The 25,473-nt window shown below is 42.3% G+C and overlaps 1 protein-coding gene across 4 annotated transcripts in view; it reads right to left on the reverse strand.

Moving 5' to 3' along the window:
• Positions 1-25,473, reverse strand: part of SORCS1 (sortilin related VPS10 domain containing receptor 1) — a 484,554-nt gene that overhangs the window by 165,903 nt on the left and 293,178 nt on the right. For all 4 annotated transcript variants that reach the window (XM_045854533.1, XM_045854532.1, XM_045854534.1 and 1 more), the window contains exon 4: positions 12,658-12,816. In XM_045854533.1, coding sequence (XP_045710489.1) covers positions 12,658-12,816 — 159 coding nt within the window. The remainder of the gene's footprint in view (positions 1-12,657; positions 12,817-25,473) is intronic.

A 25,473-nucleotide genomic window follows, 5' to 3' on the forward strand; every position in this document is an offset into this window, starting at 1 on the left:
GGAGAATGAGGTCCACCTGCGGACCTCTGTCACTTGTGGAGGCGTTTGCATTTTGGTTTTGTTTTGCTAACGCTGCTACAAACTATTGAGGGAAAGACTGAAGGAAGTGAAAGCTTATAAAGAGAAGGGGGAAAGATTCAAGGAAAAACATCCTTTCTGCCCAAAATCACTCTAAACTTTCTGGGGCCACTTCCCTGCCTCTGTGAGTGGGGCTCAATGGGCTCAGACTCAATGCTCAGCTATGCTCAAGACCTATTAGCAGATTTAGGGCCTAACCCTCCATTCTGCCATCACGCTGGTAGGGAGCTGTCAATTCTCCTCCCTGCCATGCCCCTCTCCTGAATAGTGTTCCTCTGTTCTTTCTTTCTGTCTTATTTTTTGACATCTTTCACATTGGCTTGTTTTCTTGTCATCTGCTTTTATCTGCTATAAGAAAAATACAGATAAAAAATACAGTTAACTGCAAAAAAAATCCTCACTTGAGGATATATTTCTTGATTTTAGAGAGGAAGGTGGGGCGGGGGGAGACGGATAGATAGACATATCAATGTGAGAGAGAAACATCGATTGGTTGCCTCCCGTACGTGCCCCAGTTGGGTATCGGACCCACAACTTAGGTATGTGCCCTGACTGGGGATCGAACCCACAACCTATTCTTTGTGTATGGGACAACACTTCAACCAACTGAGTCACATGGCCAGGGCTGTTATGAGCTTTTAATCAATTGTTCAGTCATCTCTGGGGCCACCCTTATGACGGTGAGGGTTACAGGGTCCAAAGAAGCAAAAAGAAGCAAAAAGAATGCCACCTGGGGTTGGGAAACAGACTCATCAGCTTCGCTCAGGGTATCTAACCTACAGCAGAATAAGATGGAGTGCAAAAAGGGGGTATGAAAGCAGCTGTTTCCAACTTGCATTTTCCATCTTCATACCATTCACATTTGGTTGAATCCCTAGAAGAGTACCCTCCTTCGCTGAGGAGAAATTCAACTTCCGAATGTTGATGCGAAAGCTCGCTGTGCTCACAGTCCCTGGAAAGTCTCAATATTCCTAAGTGGGATCAATACAGCCCCTCTTTTCAGATTGGCACACCAGTACCCATTAGGCATTTCCTTTTGCAGCTAGGAAATCGGTCCAAGGACACAATTCCATAGAAGGTAAAAATGATAACATGTTTTAAGTCTTCGGTTGATGGGATTGGAAGCGATTCACCACAAAGCGCCCTGTGGCGACTTCCTCGGTCAGGAGGCAGGTCCCCGGGTCTCCTCTGCACGGGCTGCTTGAGAGGCTTCCACCTGGCGGAACACTTCCTGCTGTCGGCTCTTTTCAAGGTTGCCTGCTCCCTCCTCTCGGCTTCTCTGCCCTCAACATTGCAGAGGCAGGGGGCCTGCAAATTGCACTTCTTGAAAAGGCTGACAGAAAACCCTGCCAGTTCTGTTTTATTTGCCTCATCCTGACTCGGCCCTGGGGGTGGCCTGGGTACGGAGCTCTCATCCACCTCATGATTCTCACCACCCACTGAAGTTACTGAATTCTTTTTAGCCAGAAAGAGATGGCACCTTCAGGACTTCAAATGCATCCCTAATGCCAGGCCTGAGGCATGGCAAACGTCAAGCTTTTTCTTCCACAGGAAGGGAGAGAATCTGCCCAGAGAAACCCATGATCTTCAGAAGGATGCTGTGGTCCACAGCACGGGGCAAGGCCGGAGCTCACTCCCAGGGGAAACCGCATTCTCTGGTACCTACAGTGATCTCACGAAACTTCACTAGATGCCGAATGAGTCTTTTCCTCGGCTGGTGGGTACAGGGATCGATAATGAAAAAAACATGGTGACCATTCCGAACCAACACCCCCACCCCCCCGCCACCAGGTGTAAGCTCCTCAAAGAAAAAGCTGGCTTATCAGGACACATCACAGACAATGCCAGATGTAGTGACGTGAACTATTATGTTCAGATGCCAGAGAGGAAAAGTTGGGAACCTGCCAAAGCTTTCCAGGTGGGTACAGAAAGTACAGTTAAAGTTTCTCAATGTGAAGATGTGGAGGAGCCCAGGAACCCTGGATGTGTTCCAGGGCAAATGGGTCAATCTGAGAAAATTAAGAGAGCAGCAAAGCTCAGAGTGGCGTTTGTGTTGGCTGGGAAGCATCAGGAAAAGTGAAGTGGGAACAGAGGCTACAAACAGAACCTGGGAGAAGGCTAGAGAGACGCAATCCTACCTGAACTTGTGGGAGCAAGTGTAGCCTGCACCCAAGGGTCCCAGAGGTTGGGAGACAAGAGCGAGCAGGAATGAGAACACGTCCCTGGCTCTAGCAGTCTGTCCCCAGCCTGGGTTTATCAAATATGTCACCAGCCATTCCCCAGCTGTCACTGAAGCTGTCACATGCCCCACAGTTGGGTTTGGCACTGCGAGGCAGGCTTGGAGCATTGGGAATGCGGAACTGGGGTTAGCTGGAAGGAGGAAGGGTCACCATGTTACCGTGGTCCAGTTCCACTTATGGACACTTCCTGTGCACTCTGGGCTGGGAGTATTAGGACAGACAATTATGAGATGGAATCTTGGCCTTAAATGGCCTCTAAAATACATGGAGAGTTAAACACAAGATAAGTAAAATAATTAGTAGGCAAGGTAAGAACCCACGTCATAAACCCCATATGATCATATTATTATTTAAAGGCATAGGTGGAGCAGCTCAGCAGTCTTCAGAGACAACGTAAGCAGAAGGAGAAACTGTCCGTCGGAGCAAAGTTGGAACTGTGTCTAGGTGAGATGTGCATCAGCAGTGTGAGGGTGGAACGGAGGAAAGGTAACAGTGAGAAGGTGATCGCAACAGGCCAGGGAAGAGAGGAGTGTTTGGGTTAGCTGGGTTCCCCGGGTGTGAGAAAAAGAAAGCAGGACATTTTAAAAATAAACAAACAAGCAAAACTAAACTAAATTTAAAAAATCCAACCAGATATAGAGCATAAGGGAGAGTCAGTTCTGAAAGCCCCCGTCATTCTGCCTGGGGAGGGGGAGAGAATTTACATGCAGACCCCTGGGGCCAGAGCTGGGACAGAGTTGGGGGGGCAGGTGCACAGGTGTCACAGCGCTTGTGTCTCTCTAGGTGTCCTGAGCTGGTGTGATGAGTCACAGGGGGATGCTGGGAGCCTGGCACCCAGCCGGGGGCCATTTCCCTCCTGCTGGAAGCTCCTCCCTTTCACTTCCTCTCAGGCCTTGATTGTGATGATCAAACAACAGTTCTTCTGCTGTGAAACTCAGCTCTGTAAATGGGCGCCACAGCATGTGTCACAGGGGACAGGTCTCATGGTAGGTCAGACAGGAAGGAGACCATTAAATAAAAATAGGGGGGGAAAGGGCAATAAAGAAAAGAAACCTGCATCTCAATGGCTTTTCTAGGGAGGCTGGTGCATTGAGGCAGTAAGGACCAGGTGTGAAGACACTCAAAGCGGGATTAGAGCCCAGGTCTGCCATAGCTTGGCATGCTACCTGGAGAAGTTTCCTTAACCCCTCGAGGCCTCGGACTCCCCGAATGCTAAGCAGGCATAATGATACATCTTACGTTCAGTATAAGAATACAGCTGACTGATCCACGTGAGAAGTCCAAACACAGTGCTTGCTACAGAGTAAACAGTCAATGCTAGTTCTTCCCCCTCTTCCCCCTCCCACCCCTACCTTCCACAACCAATTATTGCCGCAGACACTGAGGGAGGGAGGAACTGAATGGCAGGGAATAGCAGAGGTGGTTGTTTTCTTAATGGCAGGGAAAAACAGGTGTGGTTGCTTTTTCCCTCTATACATCCAGGAAGCAAGGGAGGATCTTAGACGAAGAGTCCGTGTCTGAGACTCTGAGGTGGATGATTGCTCAGCACGGCCTTTCCCAGAGCAGCCGAGGCTCTCTGGCTCTGGAAAACAAACCTTGTTCTGGGGTATTTTCTCATCGTACCTGTAAGTTACATCAGCCAGAGAGGCACTGCAGTGAAGCCAGTCAGGAGAGTGAGAGCCTTGGAGATCCGTATTTGTGCCTTTTCATCTGATACTATTTTATACTCATCATGTGGTTCAGTTAAGGGACCTGACAATTTTAGCAGGGCCCCTCACGTTGGGGTTCTCTTCCTCTTTCTTGCCAGCTTTGAGGTCCTGGCTGGGACTCTGAGCCTCTTAGAACACTGTGCTGTGTAAACTGTGCTTACAACATTCTGTTATAATGAAGGTAGGAGGTTGTCAAGATAAAATTTTTAATTTTAAAAAAAGGTAAAAGCAATAGTGTCAAATTTACAAAATGTTTCTATTTTTCCTTCTCTCAACCCCATTTCCCTCCTTGACACCATCTGTGGCTGTGACCACTCCTGGCAAGAAAACCTGAGCATTTCTAGATTTCTGAAGGGCCACCCTTAGAGGTAGGCCTTTTTCTGGGTATTCCTTAAATTTGTTTAAGAAAGAGGTCCATGCTTTCTTAAGAGGTCTAATGGCCTTTAGACCTTCCCACTGGAACCTGGATTAAAGAGGCATCTTAATCCATTCAGAGGAATATTGGTGGGTAGACAGGGACCAAAAGAGCTGGCTAATCATTTGTGCAAGCAAAAATGCAACTTTAATTCAAAGTTTCAATGGCTACCAAGTAGCATAGTTGTGCCTGTCCAAACCAGAATCCCAATCACTCCTTTCAAAGTGTCCATTTCTCTTTGTTTTTGCAACCCATTTCACTCAAATCATTAGGAATAGGTAGATCAAACTGTTCAAGGTAGCAACTGGGAAATAACAATATAAACTGGTTAAAAAAGGTATCCAAGGTGAACACAGGCCTTCCTTGTTTGCATATGAAGGCATTTCAGCCTGAAAACCTGTCTTACAAACAATCATTGGGGTTGATATTTGCAAGCTCCTCGATTTCCACTCTTATCGCCCATTTTGTACTTGGCTACTTATATTATGTATATATTCATGAGATTGGAAATCAGCTCTGACATTGGAAATTTCAAGCACGTGGGAATCCTGCCAGACCAGCATGGTATGCAATGCTCAACCTATTCCTTATAAATAACTGAGTGCTTTTTTACTTAATGCGGTGCCTTGGGGAGACATGATGGCATTAGGTAGATATCAGCTTCCTAAGTGTTTGTGCTTATGCAGAAATCATTTGAATATCCCCGGGGGTCTGAATTTCAAGGACCCATTTATCTTTTATTTCAATTTGCCCTTTGACATTAAGGGGCTGCTAGGTCTATTAAAAAACAAACGGAGTTACCGTGAAGACAAATATTGAGTGCTTTAACATTTAATGGCTTACTGTTATTATAATCAATAATATTTTGTGAGCCTTGCCTATCTTCCTTGCTCCATTCATTCTGGTTCCACAGTAGCTTTTAGTGATTGACTAAGAAGGCATTCAACGCTGGCTAAAGTGCCTCCATTATAACTTCAGGTGCTGACAAGACAACAGAACGCCTGCTAAGGCAGCCTGTGACTAAGTCCAGCGACACCACGCCAGGTGGTCTCTCCCTCAGGACTTTGAATAATAAATGCATTGGGTAGAATCTATGCTTGCTCTGCGCCAGACTGTTATCTCAGTATCCTCAAACAGACCTGCTGGGTGGGTGCTGTTATTGTTCCTTCCATTTTACAGTTGGAGAAACTACAAAATTAAGTGACCTGCTGAGGGCCACGTCGCCATTTGTAGGGCCTGAGAGAGCAGAGAGCTGATGCTTTTACCTAGCGTGCTGTATTGACTATCAGTGATGAGAAAGTAGCACAGGTAAATTTTGGAAGATTCTGACATCTATTGCCTTATCAAGTAGTCATTAGTTCCCAGGATAGGCCCACATTCCAAGCAGCTGTGATGAGAAATGCCCCTGTGTTAGGGTTCAGGTGGGGGCAGGGGAGAAGGAAAGATTAAAAAGGTAAAAAGATCCCTGGCTGATGCAGTTCAGTGGATTAAGCACAGGCCTGTGAACCAAATAGTCACCTGTTAGATTCCCAGTCAGGGCCCATGCCTGGGTTGCAGACCAGATTCTTGGTAGGGGGCACACGAGAGGCAACCATACATTGATGTTTCTCTCCCTCTCTTTCTCCCTCCCTTCCCCTCTGAAAATAAATAAATAAACCTTTAAAAAAATAAAAAGGAAAAAAGAAGATATGTATTTTTAAAGAATGGATATGAAACTATTTAAATAAAATTGAGCACTGGGAGAGAGAAGGCAAGGACTAAGAGTAATTCTTTTTTAAATATTTACTTTTATGCCCATTACTAAAATTCTATTGCATTTGCTATCAAAACATTGGCAGTATAATTTTCCTTTCCTATCAACATATGATTGAAATTCAAAGTCAGCCTTCACGTGCACAGAGAAAGTCTACTGTTAATGTTCAGGGTTTCCATTATGTATGCAGAGACCCTTTATCAAAACATGTTTCCCCCCTTAGAGCCATGTTCTAGTATTATGTGTACCTTACCCACATATACAAAAATATTGAAGGTGAGGCCAACAAGCAAGCATCTAGATTTCTTTCTTTCACTAACTGTGTTTCTTTGGAGCACAGAGGAGATGAGGAATCACGCAGGTCCCTGTGTGGTGTTATTACTGCCGACTCCAAGAGCTCCAAAATCAGTGAGGACATAAACGTGGGACTACCCCAGAACTGCCCCAAAATACAGGGGGGGCCACCAAACTGTCTTAGAAGTTTTGTGTACCCTGGACAGAATCATCACTCATTTGGATGCATGTTTGTTTGTTTTTTTAAATCACAAAACAACTTAACATCTCCTGAAATAAAGAAAACAGACCGATGAACAGGAGAAAACTAAAGATGATGTGGAAGACTGAAGGAAAACACAAAAGTAATTTAGGGACTAATACAAGGCAGCAGATTAGCTTTGTTTGTCCTGCAGCATTTCTCTTTTAAATTTTGGAAACACTTAAAAATAAGAAAATGCTACATTTCAAACAAAGCAGGGTCACTTTCCTCAAAAAAAAAAAAATCCAAAGGACTGACGGCAGTGGAGGAGCACCCTCCGTGGCAAGAACGGCAGCCTGGGGCTCACCAACGTGCCCCTCTTCCGCATGAACACCTGCTGTCCAGGGTCCCACAGCCCAGACCCAGCCACTGAGCTCAGTGTCCTTGATCGCCTGCATAGGCACTGAGGCCATGGCCTAGGTGGACCTCCACTTCCATGAGTGTGGGGGGAAGCAGCACACTGCATAGGAATGGAGCACAGTGGTCCTTCCTGCTTACGGCCAGGGGCGTACGTAGGCCCTTCTGCAGAGCCACCCAAGAGGACTTGCCAGCCTGGATATGCAGATCACAGGGCCTCTCCTCCAAAGCTACTCACTAGCCTGAGTCCCCAGCAGTGTCCCTGTTGGTTTCACAACACTGCAGACCCCTCCCCACTTCCTTTACAAATCACTTCTCCAAGACAATCAACCCCTGACAGAGTGGCCACGAAGTGGGGCCCCAGGATGGTCAGCAAAGCTGAAGTACATGTATGTTCTTGCACTTTTCTCCTATTTCTGTTTCTTTTCAGTTGCATCTGCATTTTGTTTCAGATGTTCCCCAACACATGTTTAGTGAGGTGTTTAAGACAGGCTGAGAGATGCCGTTGGAGGCGATGTTTTAGAGCAGAGTTTGTACACAACTTTACTGAAATAAAGATGTGATCTGGTAGTCTCAGCCTGCTGCGAAGCCTGCCCTGGGTGGCTTTCTGTGTTGAGGCAAGAAAGTGGGCAACGAGGTGAAGAACTGTACCTCCCTCCTCCTACTGGCTTGGTCTCCTAATGCAAAGAAACCAAAAGAACAAGCCTAATGTTTGCTTTCTCTACTACTGAAGTGCAAAAATGAAAAAGGACATAAATAAATAAAGGAAGGCAAGGTTTTGGTGCCCCTATAATAAATGCATGCTGTATAATTCTTCAGTGTCCACAGTGACGTGACTTTCTTTCTTTCTTTCTTTTTTCTTTCTTTCAAGAAATATAAGTGGTGTTACTTTATGTGACCATCATCCCTCTTCCCATCCGATATAAACTTTCCATTATGTCTGTATTGTTTATTTTTCTGGAGATTCCAGGGCTTTCCAAAGGCACAGCCTCACATAGAACCTTCAGAGGCCAAGGAATCCTGCTCCTACTTCTATACTAAGTCCCCAGCCAGGCGTCCTAGGCAGTCAGGCTACTGCTTTGAGAACTTGAAAGGGAGCGAAGGCCTGGAGAGCCACGGGCCAATTCAAGACAATGTTTACCTCTTGGCAACCAGGTCCTAGACACCGAATACCACAGAGAGGATTCTTTCTCTAAGGCAAAAGACTACACCATCAAAATACCCTGATTTTATAGATTCTGGGGACATTTGGCCATACATATTTCTCCCTGATAAAAAGCTTTTTTTTTTCTTTTGAACCTGGCTACCTACAGAAGTGATGGCCAGCAAAACTCTATCTTGGGCCAGAAAGGATAATCTGCTCAACTAAACTCTTTGAGTATCTTAAAATGCTCACATCAAAAAGCCTCCACAAGGTGTTGAGGCATTCGAAATGAAATGCACCCAGGGCAGAACACTGCCTTCCACAAGGGCTCCATCCCAGAAGCCAGAGGCCCATCCAGGCTCTGTCTTCAGGGCCTTACAGGTCTCACTTGTCGAAGGAGAGAAGAGCAATGGCAGGGAAGTAAGGGGGAAATGAAGGTGGCTGTGCATTCAAAAGGGGGAGAGTGTGCCTGAAATGACACCAAGAACTGCATGCAAGGGAAGAGAAGAAGAGGGGGATTCACAGGTGAGTTCTAAAGGATTTGCCACCTAAACACAATACTTTCTAAGAGACAGCACCCTTTCCCTGAAAATTCTGTTCACCACAGGTTGGTGTAAAACAGCAACCAGAAAAGCCAACTAGCACTGAGGCTAAGCTCATGGCTCGAAGTTCCGTGGCAGCAGAAACAGCAACTATCACAGAAAAACTGATGATCAATACTTACATGAAAGAATAAATGTACCTTTTCCTGGGCAAATATAGTTATTGGTCTGCCAACACCAGCATGGAGCCCTCCTTGGTGCTTGTAGCGGCATCTCATTAGTGTTAAAAGCTCCATGATTCATGGGCAATTGCCAGCTATTATTTCCATATCACCGATCCACCTCAGTGGCCACAGACCCTCTCAGCTTGACTTCCAGCCAACCCCATTAGCTAATGGCTCATCTGATGGCTGCAGCCCCACTCCTCATTCTGTGATTCCAGCCCTGTGATGTGGACTTCTCCAATCCCTACTCGTACCAGCAGGCAATCCATCTTTTTTCTTTCAGCCTGATTTTGCCTTTGTTCTCTCCTTGGAGAAACAGGGAGGTTAGCAGAAATCTTCCCATGTGCTCATCTCAAGATTGCACCCTCAAGAATGAGAACCTTACCAAATTCGTGTAAGGCTTTATTCCATTCACTGAACTTTAACATGATACCAATGGGCGTATTTTCTCTTTGGGATGATTCATGAACTTCTACAGAGCAAAGACTGTTAAGGCTCCATCCAGCTCCAAAGTGACAGAATTCATTTGGTCTCGTCACACAAGGTATTTTTTGGTTCAGAACAGGACAACTGTGATATCATCCTAAGTGGTCTTCTTGGTTTTAACCTTATATTACCACATTTCATCACTATATTTCTACCAGATTAATTTTTGTAATTGATAGCTCTGAATACATCATTCCACTGGCCAAATTTTTCAAAAGGTGCCTAATTAGAAAAAAACATGATTTTGCTTAACAACCAAAAAGTCAAGAGAGTCAAAAGTAATCAAGATTCTATTCTATAAGTATGCAATTAGCTTTGCAAAATTTTGGTTTCGGTCAAAGAGACAAATTCACATCCTGTAAACATGATTTTTCTGACTTTGTGTTATTACTTATGGCATTCCTCTTGTGTAAATGTGTTGCCCCCAAAGAAATATGACATATTCATTGAAGTCCAGGTGAAATAATTTCATAAGATCATCATCTCCTGAACTTTGGGCTTCCAATTTCATGTAATTGATGCAGCTGTATTGATTGGGCATCTATTATATGTGAACAAGGACACTGCATTTTTGGCCTCTTAGACTGTTGGTGAACTCATATGTATTTAATCTTCTCTCCCCAGATGGATTAAATGCTTCCCAGCTATAGTGATATTACATGAACAGTACCCCATGCAGAACACCTAAAATGGATGTGGAGTTTATTTTTTTTCAGTGTTTTAGGAAGTGCACTGCAATTATAATGACCTGAATGAACCCATTTTACAGCAAAGAAAGCCAACACTAAGTACTGCTCACTGTAAGTGGCTGAGTTGGGGCCACAGCCCAGAGGTCCCACCTCTTCCAGGGCCACCCACTCCGCCATAGTGATCAGAGGAGGTACCATTTAAAGTGCCGGGACACGAAGGGTTACATTTTGGGGCACCTCCTCCAGTACAACTGCAAAGATGCACAGTGTGCACTTAGCCAGGTAAATCTGGCCTTCACTGTGCCTCTAGCATCACGGGGAAAATTAACCAACTGTCCAATAAAATACAATAACCCAGCAGATTAATGACTAATATTCTGTGTCTTGAGCTTCTCAGCTTCGCCTGTAGCAACTGCCCCATCCTGGACCAGATGCACTGTGGCTTGACTCCAGGAACGGAATTACATATTCTGCTGAAAGGGTAGCCGGGCTGCTCAGAGAAAAAAAAACCTAATTGTAAATCTTTTCTATTTCTGGACTTAATGTGCATTTTATTTAGCAGTAAGGGCAGCATGAATAAAACTCCAATCCTAAGTATTTTAATTTGCTTCCTTCAACTGCTTGTGGCAGTAGAGACCTTGGAAAGTTGCTTTCATGCTTGTACTCCCTTCAGGGAGGACCCTGTGCATCTCCACCATCTCTAGATAAAACACTAGAACATCCCCCTCACTTGGGTAAGTCCAGTGTGTCTTCAGATATATATAATTTCTAACACATGAGTCCACTAAGGACAATTGTAAGAATGACTTCACTGAATCATGCATTTCACAAACAGCATTCCAATATCTCATTGTTTTCCTTTTGGCTTCCATGGCTAGAGTCTATCTCACATTTGCATGTATGTGCATGTGTGTGTGTGTGTGTGTGTGTAGTTACTTTAATTTTAGTTAAATTATATTTTTTATTGGTAGTCTTATATTCTATCTGGGAATGTAAGTTCCTTAAAAGCATGAGTTTTATGTAATTTATAGTGTATCTGTAGCATAGAGTACATGATATAATTTATAGTATGTATCCCATAGCATATATATACACATATCACACACACAAACACACAAGCAGAGACACTGAATATCAAAAGCTCATTCAATGTTTTCTTTAATAAATAGAACTCCTGCCTTGGCTGGTGTGGCTCAGTGAATTGAGTGCTGCCTGTGAACCAAACAGTCATCAGTTTGATTCCTAATCAAGGTACATGCCTGGGTTGTGGGTTGGGTCCCCAGTTGGGGGCATATGAGAGGCCACCAATCAATATATCTCTTGCACATTGATATTTTTCTTCCTCTCCTTCTCCTTCTCTTCTCCTCTCTCTAAAAATAAATAAATAAAATCTTTAAAAAAAAAGTAGGGCTCTCTTTCAATCCAACCAGGGAGAGAAGAAAAGTCCTGAGGTAACCTGGTTCTGACTAATGTTATTTGTGTACATTATCATTGTGCCTCTGGTCATTGCTCTCACTGTTTTAGAAAACTCCTAGTTAGTGTTTTTTTACTTTTGAGGGGTAAGCCTTCCTTTTAAGAATCTTAGAAAAGCTACTCTGTCTGGTTCTTTATCTAGAAAAATGACCACCTCTCCATCTACAAAAAACACTGTCTCAAATCTCATAGGGATGGGGGCTCCTAATGCCCTAAAACATCTATGTTAAAAACCATTTCCCGTGTGGGATTATACCCTAAGAACCCTGAAACACCAGTCCAAAAGAACCTAGGCACTCCAATGTTCATAGCAGCACAACTTATAATAGCCAAGTGTTGGAAGCAACCTAGTGCCCATTAGTAAATGAGTGGATCCAAAAACCGTGGTACATTTACACATTAGAATACTATGCAGCAGAAAGAAAGAAGGAGCTCCTACCCTTTGTGACAGCATGGATGGATCTGGAGAGCATTATGCCAAGTGAAATAAGCCAGGCAGTGAGGGACAAATACCATGTGATCTAACCTGTAAGTGGAACCTAACCAACAAAACAAATAAGCAAGCAAAATATAACCATTGAAATCATTGAAATAAAGAAAAAAACTCACAGTAACCAGAGGAGAGGTAGGAGGGAATAATGGGGAGTAAAGGAAGAAGGGTTTTCAGGGACATCTATCTATAAAGGACACATGGACAAAACCAAAGGGCAGTGGGATAAAGGGTGGGAGGTGGGGATGGCTGGGTGGGGGGAGTTGTGGGGGGCAACAAACCCTTTCTTCTCCACAGGGAATTCCTCAGTCTCTAGCTTTTCCTCTGGGTGCTGTGTCAGGTGTTAACATGGCTCAAGACAGCAACATGAGGTCCTCCTTGCTGCCTCTCACCCCCCGGCACCCAGTTCAGGCTACAGCACAGGGCAAAGCTGATCATGAAGAAGAAACACCGAGAGGACTGGCGGCAGATTCCCCCGGGAGAATGGGGCACCATTGTCTCAAACAAGGTACTGGTGCTCACCTTTTGGTCTTGGCTGTATGCCAGAATCCAGTCCTCCTGCTTGGGGTGGAAAAGCAAGCTCTGGATGTAGAAATTCAGCCGGTACTTCTGATAGGTCGCTCCTTCATCTGAGCTGATCAACAAACTGCTCTCGATCTCAGGGTCCGTGAGTAACATAATCTGCAGCAAGAAAATGTTGGGGAAAGACAACAATGGAAGTTACATTTACATATTTCCAAATCTTAAAAATGAGCTACAACTTTGACACGGGAGGAAAAAAGGGCATTCAAGGGACACCTGGCCAAGCAGGGAACCTTGAGTCTGTCAGGGTTGTCCTCCTACCTTGACCCAAGGCCATAAAAGGACTTTCACTAAGGAATGAAGGTGGCAGGACAAGGTGGAAGGAAGGGAAAAGAAACAGGAGACTGAACTTTCTTTTCTTCTAGAGTACTCCTGGTTTTTCTTCTTTTTCTCTAAGTTTATGTACTTAATCTGAAATATTTTCCACTGTTTCCCTGGCCTCAACCTCCCTTCCTGCTGTGCCTTGTTGACTTTACATTTGCCGGGGGAGGGGGGTTAAAGAGCAAGACTTGTCACAGTCTGTTGTGGGTAAGGTGGGAAGAAATGGAAACAGGCTGGATTTCTCTGGTTTTTCTCACTGACCATAGCCCTCTCGCTGATGTCAACAATATCCCATGCCATTCTACCTTGAGCTTGATTTTCTGAGTCTAGTGTCAAAGGCTGGGCTTCCTTAAGCCTTCTTTGCAAACTGTACAAAGGCCATTTTATCCCCTTCTAATGCATTGTATAATTTACTTACTTATTTTGTCTACATACCCTCTACTAGAACATAAATGCCATGAGAATAGAGATAGTTGATATTTCTTTACTTTTCTCCCCCACAGGTATATTCCCAGGAGCCAGAGTAAGGCCTGGCATCAAATATATACTCAGTAAATACCTGTCAAATGGATGAATGAATGGAAAGAGTTTTCAGAGCGGTCATGCGGACCTAGAAAGATGCCCAGAACAGGGACAGCAAGCATGAATGGCAGTTCCGTGGAAAGAGCTACGGGGCTCCTCCCCCTTCTTTTGCCCGTCCGCCAGAGAACACGCTCTACGTGTGTAACATTCCACAGGTGCAGCTGCTGCGCGCCCTCACTAGGCTGGTTCACCTTGGTCAGGGCAATAATGAACAGTCCACACTAGGAACACGGTGGAGAAGCTGCCCCGAACACTGATTTTCATTCTCTTTTTGTGCCTCTAGGAATGTGTGATAAAGCACCTCGTGCCCGACTCTCTGCAGGTCTCCTTCCACATAGTCAACATGCATACCTAGTGCCTCCAGACAGTGGCTTCAGTGCTACCCACTGACTTCTCCCCCATCAGCTTATTAATGGGCACTTTCTGAGTTGGGTTCGGAGAAGCATGAAAGACGTGCTTAATGTGTGGCTTTATGGTGAGAAATCACTGCAGCCTGGGGTTTTTAAAGATTACCAGCCGAGGATGCAGCAGTTCTGGGGAAAGCAGGGTGAGAGAGAGAAAGGAAAAATAAAACAGAGCCACGTCACGGAAGACTCAAGTGCCAGGCAGACCCACAGGGATTTCGCAAGCATTTGGAGGCAATCATATTTAAAACTTGGGACAGTTAGTGTCATCTTCAAACGCAGTACCCTGTCACTGCAAACGGCACAGGAGGATGGCACGCCAGACCCACTCAGCCTGCATAATGTTCATGTTATCCAGGGTGAATTTAAGGGTCCTTGCTGTCCTTTCAACTCTCTGCGAAGAGGGGAGAAGGGATGTGGTACAGGGAGGGGAGTGCTCTGGCTGCGGGCTGCACTCGGGGCAAGATGGAAAGCACACATGAAACGGGGAGACTAACCGCCTCTCACTCCGTGTTCCGGTGAAGCCACTGTGCCCCGCCATACATTCTGACACAGCCATGGTGTTCCTGCCTGGCATTCACCAAGTGGATGGTCCCCTCACTGGATGGCTGACATGGAGCCAGTAATCTGCTAAATACAGACTCAGGGCTTCATTACAATCTCTTGAATGCGTTAGACAAGGACGTTCAGATGGCTCCTGAATTCACAAGAATATTTCCAGGTGATTTCATAGGTATTGGCACCTAAAAGCTCTCATTTTCCAAATAACAAATAAGTCATCAAATGATCTTATTGCTTTGTGTCTCCAGCCACAATTAAAAATACTATGTAACAACCTTTTTGCACTGCTGCCAAAAGTAATTTCCATAATAATATGAAGAGGTCCAATTTTAGAGCATCTATGGTCTCAGGCAAGGTGATGTCCCGCCTCTGATATTTTATCTCCCTGATAACGAGAACAAGCTTTCCTCTCTGCCCTGGGGTGCAGGCCTCACCACCTGCCTCTCCTGGTGGACCATCTCGGGAACCCACACACACTGTGCCGACAGAATGTCCTCAAGTCATGCAGATTTTTATTTGTCATTTATTTAAAATACTTTTGCTACTCGTTTGTGCTCCAAGTCATGATACTGTGTAAGATAATTCTGCATCCAGGTGATGTTGAATAAGGGTGGGGGTAGAACAATGCAAGTATTTTTCAAACACATGGCTACTTAAGACTGAAAAAATGAAACTCCTGGCTTCTGTGGCTCTTTTTTTCTAGGTAGTAAAATTATGTAGACTAAAATCTCACCTCCTCTATACAGTCCTCACCTAAAACCCCCTCTATTTGGGAGTTTGGCATTTTAGAAATGATAGAAGATGCTAGGAAATCCCCCCTGTAAGATTTATAAGTCTGTCTTTATTACACAAACCTTCCAGTGGTTCTTCTTTCAAACCTCGGTTCAAATTCGCTCAAAACAAACAGGTCAATCTGGATCCATTTTTGTTTAGCCATATTTTACTGCACAAACAATTTTGTGAGATCAGCAGTAGAATTGAAAAAAAAAAGAAAATTAAACTGCTCATGACCCTATCCCTTCAACACATTAAACAATGTTTATGCTTCCTTCTACTTTATCCATACCTACATACGTCATCACAGATTGAGCTTTTTACTCTGATTTTTTAATTTGATAATTTTGCTTATATTCAATTCCAGCTGAATGATAAACACACAAATGCACATACAGATTAACACACACCACTGCATACAATGTATCATTTAATCACAACCTTCAACATAATTATGTTACAACTGGTGCAGTGGTTGAACCATAGAAAGTATTTAATAAATTATTGTTAACTGAATAAGTCTTCAAATTAAAATTCTGTAGTCCTTTTATTTCAAGTGGATTGAGGTTTATTCTGTTCTTATGTGGGTTACTAAAAATAAATAAGTTAATATGTAAATAAAGTATTTAAGCAAAATATAAATAGAAAATGTTTAGTCTATTTGAAAGACACAATGTAAATAATACATGTAATCCAATCTATAGAAATAAATGATGTCATTTGTAAATAAATATGTTTCATCTTCTCAAGAAGGCAATCTACTGGGAAATACCAAACTGGCAACCCCAAGTCCGGGAACACTCCTGAAAATAAACAGAGTTCACTCCATAAATGTGTCCAATGATCACTGTCTTTGCTGGTGTACCCTGGCTCTCTCCTGCCTTCTGGCTCTTCATGTGACTTTGAATAAATGGTGCTTTATTGTGTTTAATCCTCTGCATTCTGGAATATGATCGGCACGACAGAATTTTAGGAGGATTTTGTAAAAGGCATGACTCCAAACTCGGCAGAAATCCTGAAGTGAGCTCTCTAAAAGAGGGGTCATTTTCTCCTTCCTTCCTTCCTTCCTTCCTTCCTTCCTTCCCTCCTTCCTTCCTTCCTCTTGCCTAGCATAGAGCTTGGTCTATAGCAGAGGTCCATACACTTTGTAAATGGACACACAAATGAATGAGTGAATAGGTGAACCCTCTTCATCCCTGTGATACTGGGAGTCTGAGTTCTCTTAAATACATCCCTGCTATTCCAGTTGGAGACAAGGAGGGTAGAAACAAGGGGAAGGGTCTGTCTTCAACAGAAAAGTAATTATTCTCTGTTCAGGTCAGCCCATGAGTGATCAGAACCAGTTCACCTATGCCTTGCAGGATGTGCAGACAGACACTGCTTCAATGGCACCTGCAGATGAACTGTTTTCTATAGAAAGTCCATAATGGCGGCACAGGCTCCCTGCCACCCAGCTCTAAGCAACCATTCATCACCCACTTTGAGAGAAGGAGGAAACTTTATTTGCTTTTCCTAAAGGTACAAATGAACATGTAACGCAATTTATAGATTTCAAAGATGTTACTTCTCACTTTGTTATTAGTCCTTCTGACAGCTTAGTGTCCTCAAAAATTAAATGCATCTTCACTCTCTTTGACTTGATTCAGATTCAGCATATGGCTACATGATGTAATTCTACAAAAGGTTGTCTGGGAGACTTCTGATCCCTTTAAGCTGGCCACTAGGGACATTCTTCCTAGAGAAAAGTCACTAACATTTAGTTTTTCAGATTCTTTTCCTAGGTGTGTTGTTCTTGGAATTCCATCCTTAATCTGGGGAAGTTAATAAAGGGAGGCTTTACTACCTATAGGCATATACTTTTTCCCACCATTTATTTAGTACTTAAACAAAGACTATTTATTTAATGTTTTGTTCGCTATTTGTTTTGCCCATTTGTCCGTTCCTTGTAATCTGTACACTGGAATCAAGGGGAGGTAATATTCTGGGGATATCTCTCTTGATTTGCTGAAGGCTTAACTCAAATCCAGATGACAATATCACAGGTGCATAATAAATACTTCTCATAACGATAATGGAAGTAACAAAGACAAATTGCAATAGCAGTAATTGGGCACTCCAGTTATCTACCCACTTTATCCAAGCACATATCTATCTAGAAACAGTATAAAAGGCTATTTGCAGGCCTCTGGCTTCAGTATTAAAAACAAATGAAGCAAAATGTAATCAGAGCAATTGAGTAACTTGCTGAGCACGGTGGGTGAAAAGGTGCCTATTCCCTATGTGAGCTGAACAATTATCCTTCCCAGATGAGCTGAGGGTGAGAGCAATAGGTGCTTAGCTGTTGGCAACTGTTTAGAGGATAGCATTAGGGGAAGTTACACAGGATCCCTGGATCATGCATGGAAAGGCAATCACTGAAGTACAAACAAAACAATAGCGAGAAAAGGAGAGGAAAATGAGTAAATAGAATAAAGTTCAAATAAGTAGACACTGATAAAAAAAGTTTGTAAGAAGATGGACCCTTGTGCTAAAGGCTACTCCCAACCCCTCAAACTCAGTGAAGCTCACCTAATGCACACTCCATGGTCATTAACACAAAGTAGGGGCATTTGATACTAGGAGACCAGGAAAATGTTTGGGCAATAGAACATCTACTTTTGACCTAGACATTGATTCAATGAAACTGCTAGGAAAATCTTGCATTGCATTCTAAAGAGTTTATTCTGAGTTTACTTTACTTTTTTTAGATGAGGGCCAAAAGACTTGGTTTTTTAATTTTTTAAACTTTTAAAATTGTTCTTCAAGTACAGTTATCTACATTTTCCTCCCACTCCTCCCCCTCACCCTAGCCTTCCCCACTTCCCACCCTTGATCCTACCCCGTTTTGGTTTTGTCCATGTGTGCTTTATAGATACTCCTGAAAATACTTTGTTTTTTTTTTTTTAGGGGAAAATGAAAGTTGTCAGTGTATAATTCTATTTCAGTTCTTCACATGCCTCTTACTAGCCTTGTCAGAAGACCCTACTTATTATTATGTGACACTTATGGTAAACCACTCAATACTCCTTTAGCCCAACTGTATAGAGCACACAGGAGAAGAGTAAGGTTCATCAGGAATGACAACATATGGGTTATGCTCCTGGGAAGACAAAAAAAGAGAAAGTCTTTAGAAGATTTCTTCTAATTTGTTTTGGAATTACTGAACACAACCCTTTCCCGAGTCAACTTAGAGAATCTTAAACTAGAAACACCACTCCACTGCGAGACTCTGCTTCCTCAAGGGAACGTGCCCACGTGTGCATGTGGGTCGATCTTCAGAACTGCGCCTGTAGCTCACGAACCACCGACTTATGTTCCACAAGGAGACCCATGACCAAATCCTAAACCTGATCCCAGTCCCTGTCGCCATGGATGTTTGCACTTCCTCAGAAAAGAGAGAGTGTGTTTAGTGAAGGTTTCTTACCATTAGAAGAAGGAGGAAAAACAAACCCTAAATATATACTAGAGAAAATATCATGCGGTCTCACTTCAGAGACAGGTTTGAGTGTCATCCCTGCCACATATCAGTTATGCCACTTTGAAGAGCTCATAGCTCACGTAATCTTTTCATGAGCCGCAGTTTTCTCACTGAGAGTAGTGATACTGTAAAGTACATTTATTGAGTAACTGTTAACACGTTATTTCATTAAGTTGTTAAAAACTCTTCAGATAGATATCGAGTCCATTAGACAGTTGAGGAAATGAGGCTTAGAGTAAGGTCATTTGCTCAAGGTCGTGCTTCTGATCAGTGATAAAGCTATCTGTGGCATCTGCTACCTATGTCTGTGTGAAGGTTAGATCACTGTGTGAGGGTAATGCTGAATTTTGTGCAACTATTATGACTTCACAAAGGATGGCGGATTTAGCACACATGTTCTGCTAGGATGTGAGAGTTGAATCTGAGAAAGACAGAGGGGGAGAGAGAGAGAGCTTGTATTATAAATAGCTCATAAAAGTATTGGCTAAGATGCTAAAGAACAGAGCAATAAGAGGCTAGAAGCTAGATAATGTAGATTCTCAGTAACAAGATAAATGATAAGGAATTCTTGAAGAAATAAATATTTTTTGGCTTTAAATACTCATCTACAGAATCAAATACTGAGTCCTGTTTCTCACTCAGACTGCTCACAATGGCCCTGGCCTCCTTTTCCTTGTGCGTCTTGCATCATTCCTCCAGAAGATTCATTTCTGTGCTTTATCATAAAGATGGACATGTACTGGGCATAAAGCTCTGATCTAATGACAGTATAGGGAGAGAAACAAACACTTCCTCATAAGCTAGTTCTCAAGGAACTTTATGTTAAAACCAATCAGCTGTGGCTGGTGTGGCTCAGTGGACTGAGTATCGGACTGTGAGCCAAAGGGCCTCTGGTTTGATTCCTAGTCAGGCGCCTGCCTGGGTTGTAAGCCAGGTCCCCAGTGTGGGTGTGTAAGAGGAAACTGTGCAGTGATGTTTCTCTCTCTCTCTCTCTTTCTCCCTCCCTTCTTCTCTCTAAAAATAAATAAATAAAATCTTTTTAAAAATCAGACTCAATACAATGTATCTATTTGCCTAATAAACTGATCCTATGTATGATTGGCATCTAAAATATGAACTCATTTTTCCAGAATAGTTAGCATCATATTAAGAGGATCATAGAAAATATGGAGTATTTATTAATGCTTAGCATTGTGTCATCTGGTTTTTCAAAAATGGCATTTTAGAGGAAAAGAATGACATACAAATATGAGAGATATTTTTATTATTGCAGTTACTATGGAGACAGATGAAATACCTAAAGACTATTTGAGCTGTCTTAAAAATCTCTGCATTATTCCATAGCCTCCGCTCAAACTCAATTAGAGCATACGTCCATGGTCATTACAAGTCCCAAAGTAAATTCTCTCTTAAATTCCCAAAGATCTATAAATGCCAAAAGGTTATATCATTTTTAAATGTTAGATGCTATCAGAAGGAGCTGAGATACTGCGAAAAACAGACATTCATCTTCTTTGCTCATGGGAAACTTTACAAGAAATGATGTTCATTTAATGATAAGAAATCTCTTTATTCTACTAGAAATGATAAGGAAGAGGATGTGGGGAGATAGAGGAGCAAAAAAAGAGAGAAGCTATCAGTATATTTTAACATTGATTTAGGTGAGGGACACAGCATTTTTGGTAAAATCTTTAAGTTGTGCATTTGATTGGAGAGCTTGAATAAATGTCATGTGGAAAGTCAGGAAAATGAAGAGAAGAGCCCATAGGAATGAATTCATTCTAAAAACCAGTGAACAGAACGTACTCACATTCTTCATTCCTTGCTGTACTTGTAGCATCATCCTGATAATTATGCTTTACTTTTACTTATACTAATGCTTCATGGTGAACAGGCAAATATAGCAGGGCATGTAGGGGAAGATTAATGAAGCCTCAGCTGCATGAGACCTTGCTAATGTATTTGGCCATTAAAGTTTTCCTAAGAAGATGATGGCGACCACCAGGGGTTTCTCTCAAACGGGATCTGCAGGTTAGTGAAGTGAGAGTAGCCCCTGCCCGCCACTGTGGAGCTCTGGAGCTCTCGGGAAGATGGGGCTGGAGTGGATCCTCCAGGAAGAAGTGCCTCCTGCTAGCAAGGAGATCTGTTTCAGGCAAAAATTTCCTTCATTCTTCAAGTATTTAATGACAGGCATTGATCATCTCAAGTTTTGTTTGAGAGGCAGAAAAAGGTGAAGGTGCTTAATAGACATGTTCCCAAGGATAATTACATTAGCTGCTGCCTTGCCTCTGTTTTCTTCTTTTCCTTTGGTCAGAGCAGGCACTGTTGTACTGCAGTGTTTTTAAGATGATTTTTTTTCAAGATTTTATTTTCTAGGCAGTTCTATATCTTGGCTAATTCCACCTCAAAATGTGCATCTCAGAGGCAGCCGAATTGGTGCACTGTATGAAAGAGGAAAGGACCTCTGTTCGCTTATTTATTGCTATGTCAAACTACCCCAGAACAGTGGCTTAAGATAAGCATTTGTTTTTCTCATGGTTCTGTGGGTCAAGAACTGGGGAAGAGCTCAGTTGGGTAGGCAGTTTCAAATCCACATGACGTCACTGTGGTGGCTGGAGCTGCAGGTTCCACCTCGAAGATGACTTCTTTATTCAAGTAGTTGGCCTTGGCGTCTCTCTCTCTCTCTACATGGAATCCCATTCTGTAGGCCCTCTCCATGTGGCTTGGACTTCACATAGCATCGTGGTTTCATGGCAGTTGGGTCCCTTGATTGGTGGCTGGTTTGTTCCAGTGTGAGTGCCCCAAGAGAAGGATTTCCAGGGACCCAAGTAGAAGCTACCAGGCTTTTGTGACCTGTCTTCAGAAGCCCCAGGACATCCATTTGGCAGCATTCTATGAATGAAATAAGTCACCAACTCTGGGCTAGACTGAAAGGGAGGAGAAAAATAGACTCCATCTCTGAAGGACACACATATACACACACATACAGATGGCAACATTGATGGTGGCCATTGATTCTGTGGAGCTAATGACCACAATGATTTTCTGTATAATTTGTCACTTCTAATTAAAAGAGGGGGCTTAAAAGAAGAAAATAATACCTTTTTTATGATTAAAAAAGGTATTATTTTATATTCAGTATGAATAACAACCTATTTGAAATACACATAACTTGAGGTTATCAGATTTTTAATTGGGTTATGGCCATGAAATACTTGCTACCTTAAACTTTTGAAAGCTATACACTCCTATTCTGATATCAATTCAAGGTGAGTTGAATATTTATCAAAGACCAAATTTATGTTATTTTTAGTCAGTCTCAGAGACATCAAAAGACCCAAAGTCAAGAGAGTCCTGTCTGTGGATTTTCAGGATGTATAAATTACCCAGGTTAAATTATAGAAGGGTGGACCTATTAAATGTCCATGTAAGTGTACATAACTAACTCTTCAAAAAAAGAGCCCATTGTTTAATTTAGGATGTGACATTATAAAAAATGGGTTTCTTATGAGCAAAGCAGTCCTTGTCCCTTTATGTTCATAACAAAAGCACCAATATCAGTTACAACATAACCTAGCAATTCAAAACAGAATTCTTATTGTTCTCATGGATCTTAAAATGAATCGCCTGATGTGTAGGTAGCCCTGGTCCAACATAAACAACAAAAGGTCATTTGGGTCTGAGGGTGAATGGATGACTGTTAAATGTGCCCCAGGAACGTGTAACAAGTTTGATTGATATGCGCAGGGCTGTATAAAGCCATCCGAAATTTTTATTTTACATTTTTATTTTACATGTGTCTTGCTCTTATGCCCTCGAAAACCCTCATCTGTTCCAAGTTACTACCAACGGGGAAACTAAATTTGGGAACATAACCAGAATCTCAGATTTCTTGACTTCAGTGGTATTTCTCAGCACCCTGAATGAAAAGGACTGGGGGTAGTGGCTGGGATGAGAGTAAAAGACAGAAAATTGTACTTGAACAATAATTAAAATGAAAAACAACAACAACAACAACAGAGTTTACTATGAGAAAAAAAAAGCAACAAAGGACTCCCACAAAAAAAATGCTTCAAAAAGAACTAAAATTGCCTTCATAGAACATTTGCAAACAATATGGTATTTTATGTATTCAGGTTAGTATCTTTTATTTATCTAGACACAATTTTTTGCTCAGTAATTAGCATCCTTAATCAGAATGATTCCTAATTAAGGTGCCATCATGCAATCCAACTGTAAAAGTGTCATTTATTTTATGACCGTACAAAAGCCTTCTGGAACCTAGATTCATATTCGCTGTGGGTTAAATACGTCCATAAAGATACGATCACTTACAAAGACACTGTCGCTTACAGAGCAGGCTCATCTTCATGTAGAAGCTGCTCTGACCATATGAGAGACAGTTCATAGACATTCTGGCCTTCTCTGAATGGATCACAGGCAGGGTGAACACATGTCATATTCTGTCATGGAAAGTTCTGGTTTGTTCCTACTGCACCATTATAAATATTACTGACACAGATAGGTGTGCCTTGGAGGATAAATTATATGGTCATCCCAGTGAGAGGAAGATTTCTGAATCTCGTGCCCTTTGCGAATCTGTCTCAAAAGTGAATTTTCCAGGTAACTGAGTCAATTTTTGAAAATACTGACCATATTTAATGAAAGAAAAAAAATCCTCAAACTGTTGGAGAGAATGTCATCTTCCTTAACAGAATATACCGGATAATCATCTACCTTTCCCTGAAACTAAGGGTCATGAAAATATAACTCAATTAATTCACTTTACTACAGCACAGAATGCTTTCTGGAATCACTGAAGTGTGCAGAGCTCTGCCCTGAAAAGTAAATAGGTTTCATCATTTAAATCATTATTCTTACCCCAGCCCTCACCTTCATACATTGTCAGAAAGGCTCCTATTAATATAATAGAAACCTTTCTCCTAAAATCAATCTAAATAATTTCTACTGACATAGTTTATTAAATTAAAAAGGCATCCCCAAAGTAAACCCTATCCTATAATAAATGTATGCTTTTCTAGAAAAGTACCTTGAGCACCAAATGAAGTCTCACCTGGAAAACACTGAGTAGCTTCCCAGTTCTTAAACATTCTAGACTTCCACTTGAGTGGGCCAGCCCATCATACTGGCAGGTCCTCCTTTAGAGCCCCAGGCAGCCATGACTTTGTCCTCCAAAGGCCATCTTTTGTGTCAGGCGACAGCTTAGTCTCACCACTGGGGAGCCCCTCAAATTGGGCCTCTCCTCAGGTCACAAACAGCTGGTACCAGACCAGCTGGTTCCTCAATTTAGAATAAAAGGATGAAGGTTGCTCCTGGTGTGCAAGTTTTTTTTTCTTTCCTCACTGGAGGGTGTGTTGTTATTGACTTTAGAGGAAGGAGGAGGGGGTAGTGAGGAGAGAGAGAGAGAGAGAGAAGAGACAGACATTGGTATGAGAGAGAAACATCTGTTGGCTACCTCCAGTATGCACCCCAACTGGGGATTGAACTTGAAACCTAGGTATGTTCCCTGATGGGGAATCAAACTTGCAAACTTTTGGTGTATGGGATGACACTCCAGCCAAGCCACTGGCCAGGAATGGTGTGCAATTTTTTAAGCTACTTGGAAGATTTAGGAATGTCTATGCCAATGATACAATAATTATGTTTCTTTTAAATTATTCATCTCAATAAGTAAGCAAAATATAACCAGAGATATTGAAATTAAGAACAAAATGATAGTAACCAGAGGGGAGGTGGGAAGGGGTAATGCAGGGGAAGGAACATCTATAAAGGACACATGGACAAAGTCAAAGGGGGGTAGGATCAAGGGTGGGAAGTGGGGATGGCTGGGGTGGGGGGGAGTGGTGGGGTGAAAATGGAGACTATACTTGAACATCAATGAAAAATGTGAACAAATAAGTTATTCATCTCATTTGTTTAAAATTTAGTATTTTTCAAATGTAAGCAAGAATTAACATGCATTTATTAAAGAAAAAATTGGAAAATGTCCCCCAGAAAGTAAAGTACTTATAAAAGAGAGAGAGAGAACTATAAATTGGAAACCCATTTGAAAAAAACAATAGCAGAAAATTTCTCCAATTTGGTGAGGGAAATAGACATACAGGGAGCACAGAGAAACCCAAAAAAGATGAACCCAAAAAGGCCCAACCAGGACACATCATAATTAAAACACCAAAAGTTAAAGGTAAAGAGAGAATCTTAAAAGCAGAAAAAGAAAGGTAGTTAGTTACCTTGTAAGGAAGCTCCCATAATACTGTCAGCTGATTTCTCAAAAGAAACTTTGCAGTCCAGAAGGGACTGGCAAGAAATGTTCAAAGTGATAAAAAGCAATGACCTACAGCTAAGATTTCTCTACCCAGCAAAGCTCTCATTTATAACTGAAAGACAGATAAAGGGCTTCCCAGACAAGGAAAAACTAAAGGAGTTCATCACCACCAAATCAGTATTATTTTATAAAATGTAGAAGGGGAGGAAGGAGAAGAATGACAGGGAGGGGAAGAGAAGAATATGAAAATAAAGTATCAATAAATACATATCTATCAATAATTGATTCTAAAAAATTTTAAAAATTAAGCA

Source organism: Phyllostomus hastatus, unplaced genomic scaffold, assembly GCF_019186645.2.
Source record: "Phyllostomus hastatus isolate PE091 unplaced genomic scaffold, TTU_PhHast_1.1 phas_scaffold_1066, whole genome shotgun sequence".
Lineage (NCBI taxonomy): Eukaryota > Metazoa > Chordata > Mammalia > Chiroptera > Phyllostomidae > Phyllostomus > Phyllostomus hastatus.